General features: G+C 51.5%; 1 protein-coding gene across 7 annotated transcripts in view; it reads left to right on the top strand.

Moving 5' to 3' along the window:
- The first annotated feature begins 1,058 nt into the window (after positions 1–1,058).
- Positions 1,059–8,523, top strand: part of RYR3 (ryanodine receptor 3) — a 598,353-nt gene continuing 590,888 nt past the window's right edge. For 6 of the 7 annotated variants that reach the window (XM_070053266.1, XM_070053265.1, XM_070053267.1 and 3 more), the window contains exon 1: positions 1,059–1,544. In XM_070053266.1, coding sequence (XP_069909367.1) covers positions 1,494–1,544 — 51 coding nt within the window. In that variant the 5' untranslated portion in view covers positions 1,059–1,493. 7 annotated transcript variants of the gene reach the window in all.

Genomic DNA, 8,523 nt, shown 5'->3' with positions numbered 1-8,523 from the left:
GCAGGAAGACTTCAGCAGGTCACAGAGCCCAGTACGACAGGTGCATGACAACGTGGGAAGGGCCACAAGGCACAGATGCTTTGGTTTACTCCAGGCAGGCTTCAGAAGAGGCACGGGACTCAAAGTGCAGCCTCTAGAAGGAAGCAGGGTGGGCACGATAGAAATGAGAACTTTTTTTTTTCTTAGCATTTCTGATGTCCAGCAGAAAATGTGGGACTGCAGTTCAGCTAAGAGGTCTTGAGGCAGAATAGAGAGAAGAAGGTTGTCCACAAGGAGGCTGCATATGAAGCTGGGAAATGGTCGGGGGTTTCCAATGTCTTCTGCCACCATCATCCTAGAATTGCCGCCCTCCAGGGGGCTTATCTAGGGCTCTTTCTAATGCCACTTCTCGAACACTTCTCTCCCCAGGAACTTCGTGGCCAGCAGACAGAAGGGGGCACCCTGCACCCTTAGCTTCAGCGAGGACCAATCTGACGGCCCCCAAACCTAAGACTACTACCTAAGGCTGGGTGGCCCATCAGCGGGTTTCCAGGAAGAGGGCTTTCAGCGCTACTTCCGTTACCACCTTTGGCGTCCACAGTCTGGCACCGTTAGGGGTGGGCAGAGTGGAAAGGTTCTGACGCCATCTGATTTCCAAAATCTGGATGAACGGGAACCCCCAGGAGCTTCCTGGGGTACAGAGAGAAGTTCCTCCAACTCTGGACAATTGAGGGGTTTGGAAAAGTGTGTTTATTCGACTCTCAAGAGGGGAGGGGGCTCCCTTAAGGTTCAGAAAGAGCTGTCTAGGGATTCGCAAACTTTGTTATGAGTGGACAGTCACCCTCAAGGCACCGTTCTCTCCTTGCTGCGCCGAAAACCAAGGCACACTGTCTCAGCCTTCCACGGCTGGGGTCCTAACAGCGCACTATGGTCAATCTCACATACACCGAGGCAAAGTGGGCACAGAGAGAAGGCTGATGCCCAGCTTGGGTGCGCTGGAGCCAAAGCAACTGGCCTTTGTGTATGAATCACTGTACAGGGGGCATCCTAGCGTCGCCGCGGGGCGCGCGCCTCGGCTCCCCGTGCCGTGCGGTGCTGGGTGGTGCGGTGCGGGGGAGGCTCCACCGCGCGCCGGCCCGGGTCCCTCGCGTCGCCCCCACCCGCTTGACGCGCTCGGCGCCGAGCTCTCCGCGGAATCCGCGGCCGCAGCGCACTTGGCTGGGGCGAGAGGCTAGAGGGGTGGGCGGGCTGCTTGGTTGGCGTTGGCGCTCTGCAGTGCAGTGGAGTGTTAGCCCAGCTCCCTATATGGTCGGGGATTAGCTCGGCGCTGCTGAGGCTGAGCCAGGAGCGGGAGGAGGAGGAGGAGGTGGAGAAGGAGGAGGACGAGGACACGGAGGAGGAGAAGGAGGAGGAGGAGGAAGAGGAAGAGCTCAGCAGCAGTCAGCGCACGCCGAGCGGCTGCCGGGGGAACCAGAGGCGCCGGAGGCTGGGTCGCCGCCGACGCCTCGGGAGCCATGGCCGAAGGCGGAGAAGGAGGCGAGGACGAAATCCAGTTCCTGCGGACTGTGAGTCTCCGCGGTGGGGCGAGACGGCGGGCAGGTGGGGAGGAGCGCGGAGCCGGGCGGGGAGCGGCTGCGCTGCGCCGCGGTGCCCGTGCCCGGCGCGTTCTCCGCACCCACGGGCTGCAGAGGCGGACCGGCCACCTACCCTGGGGCCCGCGTGGGAAGGGGCACCTTCTGATTCTCCCTTCTTCCCCTCCCGCCACCTCCATCCGAGACCCTGCAACCCGGACGGCTCGCTCTCCAGGCAACTTGCTAGTTGGTCTGAAACCTTTGATGCCCAAACTTCCAGCTGAGGTTTGCCTGTGCTTGCCCTGACCCAGACGTGGGAGAATCCTGCCCAGGAGTTGGCCCCTATCACCTCCACCCTCTGCCCTAGCCCACCTCCTCTCTGGAGGCGCCCCCGCCGCACCAGGAAACCGCCGGGAAGGAGACCCCAGGGCAGGGGCGAGAGCGGGGAGCCCGGTCGGAGGAGAAGCGGGCGCAGCCACTTGTCCCAGTCCTGGGCTCGCTCGCAAGAGAATTCGCACAGCGCTGCCCTTTTCTCGTCCAGCCCCACGCCGGCAACTGCTGCTGGAGTCTTAGGACCGATTGCCGGGTGTGCGCGGGCCGTGGCTTCTGCTCTGGCGAGCTCCGCAGGACAGGGAAACCCCGGTGTGCGGTTCCGCGTCACTCAGGTCCCCTCCCTGGCACCGGAGGGCGCTGATCCGCCCCCGGATTTCAGGGGGAAGGGGGGACGGAGTCTGTGGCCGCCAGTTAAGCCTTGCCCCTTAGGCGTTAAAGCCCTCCAGGGTGCCCGACCCCTGGGAGCGGTGCGGGGCCTGGGGGCTGCGTCCTAGCTCTGATTTCGGCCACGTGACCTTGAACAAGTCGCATAGTCCGTCTTACTTGGCCTCAGGTTCCTCAAGTGTAAAAAGGAAACGTCTAAGGAGCGTTTCAGGGTGAAAAGGATTAAATGAGATGGTGAACGTCCTAATGTTTTGGAAACTGTAACTTGCGCTGTGTGTGTGGTAATTTTATATGCGATGTCCAGCTCCCGGGAATGAGAGTGGAATTCTTTCTCGACCTCTCTCCTCTTCAAGTACCTGCCCTCCTGAGCTGGTCTTTGAAGATCTCCACTGAGCTCTGCGCCGTCTTCGAGACCTTTTCTTCCCTCATTGAAGGGCTTCCTTCGAATCCCCTTCAGTTTCTCTTCTAAACCTGGTTTCTTTGAGAAGGCTGCGGCCTAGGTCTGATTCCAGGAATAAGGAAGGAAGCTATCCAGAGGCCAGGTAATTCAGTTCTCACTCCCACTCTGGTCTGCAGACCCAAGCTCTCTCCTCGTCTTCTGCACTGCACCCAAGATGGCCCCACAGCTGCAGCTCCTTCCCACCCTCCTGGAAAGCTGCCGGGTTCTCCAAAGCCCCATGGAATCTATCAGCTCTCCCTCCAACAGGTGGGCTTGGTGTCGGAAGGAGGGCAGCTCAAGTATTCCCTGCCTGGTGCCCTCCTCAATCAATCATGTAATCTTACTGTTAATGATCATGTAGATACCGTGGGCTGAAGAAATTTCCCTCCGACTGATAGGATCGGTGAACCTGAAGGTTCTCTTGAGATCTGGGTCTTGCGTGTCTCTGTTGGCTACTCTGGCTGCTTCCCCAGCGTTTCCCTTCCATTGGGCAGTGTAATTGCTTTTCAATTCAGTTCACCTGTGGGCAAGGCTCATTGAAGCAGTGGCTCTTTAACTTTTTTTTTTTTTTTTAAGATTTATTTATTGGAAAGGCAGAGTTACAGAGAGGGAGAGGCAGAAAGGAGTGGGGGAGAGGTCTTTCATCAGCTGGTTCACTTCCCAGATGGCGGCAAAGCCAGAGCTGTGCCGATCCGAAGCCAGGAGCTAGGAGCTTCTTCCAGGTCTCCCATGTGGGTGCAGGGGCCCAAGGACTTGGGCCATCTTCTACTGCTTTTCTAGGCCATAGCAGAGAGCTGGATCTGAAGAGGAGCAGCCGGGACTTGAACTGGCAGCAGCTTTACCTGCTGTGCCACAGTGCCGGCCCCAGTTCTTAACTTTCTGTCATGGGCTTCCTATCCCAGAGACCAGAGCAGGTGGGCTTTTAAAGCTCATCCATGGCCCCTTGTAGGGTTCAAGGACCCAGGGTAACAGCCCTTATTGCAGAGTGCTTTGTATCAGTTGCGGCTTAGAGGAGGCAAATGACTCCACGTTTGGCATTATGGGTTCTTTTCCTTCCAGCAGTCCCTGTAAGCATGTTTCGTGTGTGTTTCTCAGTTCTTCCTATGAAGCAGCTTGACTTCTTTTCCTTATTGAAGAGAAAATGGATGAAGAAAGCGAAGCTCAGGAAATCAAGTGATTTGGTCACAGTTGCCCAGCAAGTGACTGGTAATTTCATTATGTAATGTTAAATTAAATACCCCCTGGAGCCTGGCATTGAGCACTCCTCCAGAGGCTCTGGTGTTAAGAACTACAGCTTTCTGAACTTGACAATCTCTCTCTCCATGTGCGAATCACACAAGACAATTTCTTAGAACCCAATTGCCACACACTTTTGGTCTCTGCACAAAATGTTTCCTTGCCTTTTCTTCTTTGAGGGGAATCAGATCACTGGGCTATTCTAGCAGTGGAATTACTAGTATGTCCAGGTTGTATGTCTAGGTTGTCTAGATATGTCTAGGTTACAGAAGGTATTTCACTTTGAACTCACCAACTAACCTTTGCTTTAGGTTTGCTGTTTTCCCCCAAAAAATCTTTGACATTAGTCGACCATTTGTTAGTCATCTAATGCCTCCTCACCTGAACATTGTCCTTCATCAGAAAGTGGTTGAAATGTGGCAATGGAGCAAAATTGTATCTTCACACCCCTAAACCTTGAGGCTTGCTATCCCAGAGAGCAAAGGCTTTTAGATGGACTTTTAAAAACAGAACGTAGAATAGCATCATGTCAGGGATTCCAGTCAAATTGTTGGTAGTTATAGTGTCATGCTTATGATGATTGTGCCAGTAGCGAAAACATCTAAAACTATCGATGGCATGAAGGGAGGCATGATTATTACAGTAATCACCATTTTGTGTGTGTGTGTGTGTGTGTGTGTTTGTGTGAGATGTAGCTTTAGACACTTGTCAGGTGTTGGTTGGTGTTCATTTTGTTTGTGACCTCTGGTGCAGTTCAAGTCTACCCTCTCCTAAGCAGAGGGAAGGCCCTAAACAGGGATTTTAGAAGCTTAAGAGCACCCTGCTAACTAAATGCTCCCCGACCCCAAACCTTAAGAAGACGATGTAAAAACTACATTCTCTCTTCTGGCCTTCTGAAATCACTGACCGTTACAAATGCCAATGAGAGTTGGACAGACAGACGTAAGAGTCTTCTTTCAGGCTGAAATTTCCCTCCCACTGCTGCTGGCAGTGGCATCATCCCTCCTCCCGATTGCTCTCGCTGACGTAGCCAGTGTCACTGACGTGGCTCTGAAGCTGCTCAGAAGCAGATTAACCTGCCAGCCGCTGATCTGAAAGCAAGAAGTTATGGTGAGAAGGGTGACAATTACCCTGTCTCCAGACAGTCAGTGGTGCAGCTGGCACCGCAGCGAGCTCTGAGAGTGCCAGGGGGATATCTTTCCCTCACTTTGCCTCTTAGACTACAGTCTCCATTTAAAAAGTGGAGCTACACACAACTCCAAGCCTTCACTTCTTGTTTTAAGAATATCACGGTCTTCTTGCACACTTTGGCACAAAGGTAATCGAAACAGGATGTGGAGTGAGACTAAGATTCATTTCCATTCACTCAGTTAAAGACTGGTCCTAGACAGTGCAGGGCAACCCTCCCCAGAGCCAGTTGTCCTCCTTCCTCAAAATTGGTAGCTCTAGAGGGACAGGATAAGGTACCTGGGCAGAAAATCAAGGGTTACATCTTTTTCTCAGGGTCCTCCTCCGGAGTGGTTAGGGAAAATACCTGAATTTGAGCTGCAGCCCCTCTGGACTCCGTAGTTCCAGGATGGGGTGATTTTGAACTCTGACCTGTGGTTGATAGATTTCTTGCTTCTCCCCTTTGTGGAGTCTGTTTACGTAATAGCTGTGTGATGCCTGTGTTTTGGCAGCTTTTCCATGAGGAGGCAAGTGAGGAGCTAGACGTGAATGACTGCTCCTTCTGGGAACTAATGAGTAGTAAGAAGGACAGCCCTGGAATGCAGACCCTTGATACCCAGGTGGGAGTTATTGCATGGCTGAGGGTGGCTGTCCTGCTGATTTGGCTCTGATGGTTAAAATGACATAGTATTCTCACATGCTGGGCCTTCCAAGGTCATTTCAGGGCTTCACACCTTCTCAGTCCTTTCTCCCTTGGGTTCTCAGAACTTACCTGATTAAAGATCCATGGGTGTCCATGTCGTGATCCATGTCGTGGCTCACTAGGCTAATCATCTGCCTTGTGGCGCCGGCACACCGGGTTCTAGTCCCGGTCGCAGCACCGGATTCTGTCCTGGTTGCCCCTCTTCCAGGCCAGCTCTATGCTGTGGCCAGGGAGTGCAGTGGAGGATGGCCCAAGTGCTTGGGCCCTGCACCCCATGGGAGACCAGGATAAGCACCTGGTTCCTGCCATCGGATCAGCGTGGTGCGCTGGCCGAAGCGTGCCAGCCGCGGCGGCCTTTGGAGGGTGAACCAACGGCAAAGGAAGACTTTTCTCTCTCTCACTGTCTACTCTGCCTGTCCAAAAAAAAAAAAAAAAAAAAAAAAAAAAAAAAAAAAATCCATGGGAGTGGAGCTGAAAACCTGCTAACCCCTCTTCCCAGTTGGATCCTGTTTCAGAAGGAATTAACCTGAGCCAGAAAGGCAGCATCAGTACGGGGGGGGGGGGGGGGGGGGGGTGGCTGCTGACACCTCCGCTAAGGTGTGGTTACCCAGTCACCATCATCCTGAGGATTTTCAGCTGCTCAGCTCCTGAGACAGTGAGTGACGACATCTGCAAACTTGGGAATACTGGGAATGGGATATACTCCGCTGCGAAATGAGACCAACAAACAAGCCTGCAGTTGAAGGATGTGTGTCTGATGTTTGTGCACATTATTTTCTTATGCTATTCTGATTTTTAAGTAAGGCTGAGGGCACTTAAAGGAAATGTATTTTATTTCTTTTCTCATAGTGGTTGAGAAGAAACACGTGTGTATTTTCTGTAGCTCCTTAGGGCTGGTCAGAGGAGGAAATGTTGAGAATGAAAATGGAGAGGAATTTATCTTGAGAGCAAAATACGCTGGTAGTTATTTTTGTTATTTAAATAGTTATTTAAATAGGTTTCATATTATCAATATTTAGCTGCTTCTGTGCTTGTTTTGCAATTATTTTCACTGCTTCTTAAGAAAGACTTTTTATTTTGTACTTTGGCTTTTCCTTTATTTTACTCCTTAAAGAGTTTTAAATTTATAAGCCACTGAATCCATCGTTTTCTGATTGACTTGGCCGCCTTCTGAATGATTTTTACCAATCCCTTGTGAAAAATCAGGAGGTCCTGTGTCTCCAGAACCCAAAATATTAGCTCATTTCCCACAATTTCATATCAGTATAAACCTTTCTAAATTAGCTCTGTCTTTAAAGCTCACCTTAATACAAATTTATCGAGTAAGAGTGGAATGTTGTAATAACAGAACTGAGCTTGGAGGCAGGAATTCTCACTCCCAGCCCTGCCTCACTGTGACCTTGAATAAAGGAAATTGATCCTGCTTGTGGCTGGATCTTGCTGCAAAAGCACCACTCTTGCCCCTAATATGCTGTGTGCCACACACCCTGCATCCCAAAGTTGTTGGACATCTTCAGTGTTGGCCTCACTCTAGCAGATCTGGGCAGTTACTTGACTAAAACAAACCCCAACTTTTCTGCAACCATTTGATTAAAAGGCTTGATAAAGCAAATCAGTGGGTACAATTGGCTCCCTGAATTCCAGCCACAAAACTCATCCAGAGTTATTTTTTTCTCCTCTCAGAAAATTACCCGTGCTACTCTTTCCCATAGGACCACCTTTTCTTATTGAATCCCATAGCTCTTCTGTTCAAAGCGCTCCCTTCCATTCCCCCTCGAATTTCTTTTATGAGCCCATTCTTCTTTTCCCTCCAAGTGCCGGGAACCAGCTTTTCTGGAAAACCAAGTTGGCTTTTCCTCCTAGGGACTGCACTGCTTGAGTTTTGTCTGCTTGGGAGGTTGGGACCTTTTGAAAACTCCTTTGGTCACATCTGGATGAGGCAGGTGCTTTAGTGGTGTGGAGCACAGCCAGTGCTGAGGCTGCAGGGTGATGGTTCTCCCCAGGGGGCCATGCAGGGTCTTCCAGGCCTCACACTGGTGTCCTCTCAGCCATGTTCTTGTTTGGGGCATTTTTAGTGACAGAGATATTTCCAGCCACTGCAGTGAGTTTCGCCATCATAGCACCTTCAGTTCAGAGAAGGAAGAAAAAGTGTTGATACTTTCACCCTGATCCTGCTAAGGGGATGAACCTCCTGAGATGTCAGTTTCCTTTTCCCCGCCCCTGGGCATCATGGCTGATTCCTGGCTGTTAGAAAATACAATTTGGATAAGCTCTGAGATGGTTGATGCAGGATTCCAAAACAGAGGAGTGAACCTCCTCTCTTCATATGCATTTCTTCCCTTCTGCAGCCCAGAGCACAGTGCTGACTACAATCATGGGGCTGTTCTCTAGAGGGTGTGGGTGAAGCTTTACAAGTGAAGGCACTAAGGCATTGCCCTCCCTCCCTACTCCTACCTTTTCATTCACCTTCCAACTCCCTAGACAGTGAACACATTGATTTTAGGCCCCCAGACCCTCCCAGGCTTGTCTGCTTGAGGAGTTCTTGTTATTGAATTGAGTGCCCAAAAAAGGAAAGCAAGCATTCTATCCCCAAATCAGATTACAATGAGATTCAGGAATTATACTCAACGTGAGTCCTTCCCTCAGCGGTGACAGCTACCTGCTACTGCTGGCTTCAGAGTGCACAGGAGGCAGCAGAGAGCTCTGGAGAC

This window comes from Oryctolagus cuniculus, chromosome 12 (genome assembly GCF_964237555.1).
Source record: "Oryctolagus cuniculus chromosome 12, mOryCun1.1, whole genome shotgun sequence".
NCBI classification, from domain to species: domain Eukaryota; kingdom Metazoa; phylum Chordata; class Mammalia; order Lagomorpha; family Leporidae; genus Oryctolagus; species Oryctolagus cuniculus.
Note: the sequence above shows the minus strand (reverse complement) of the source record. Positions and strands in the feature narration are given on the sequence as shown.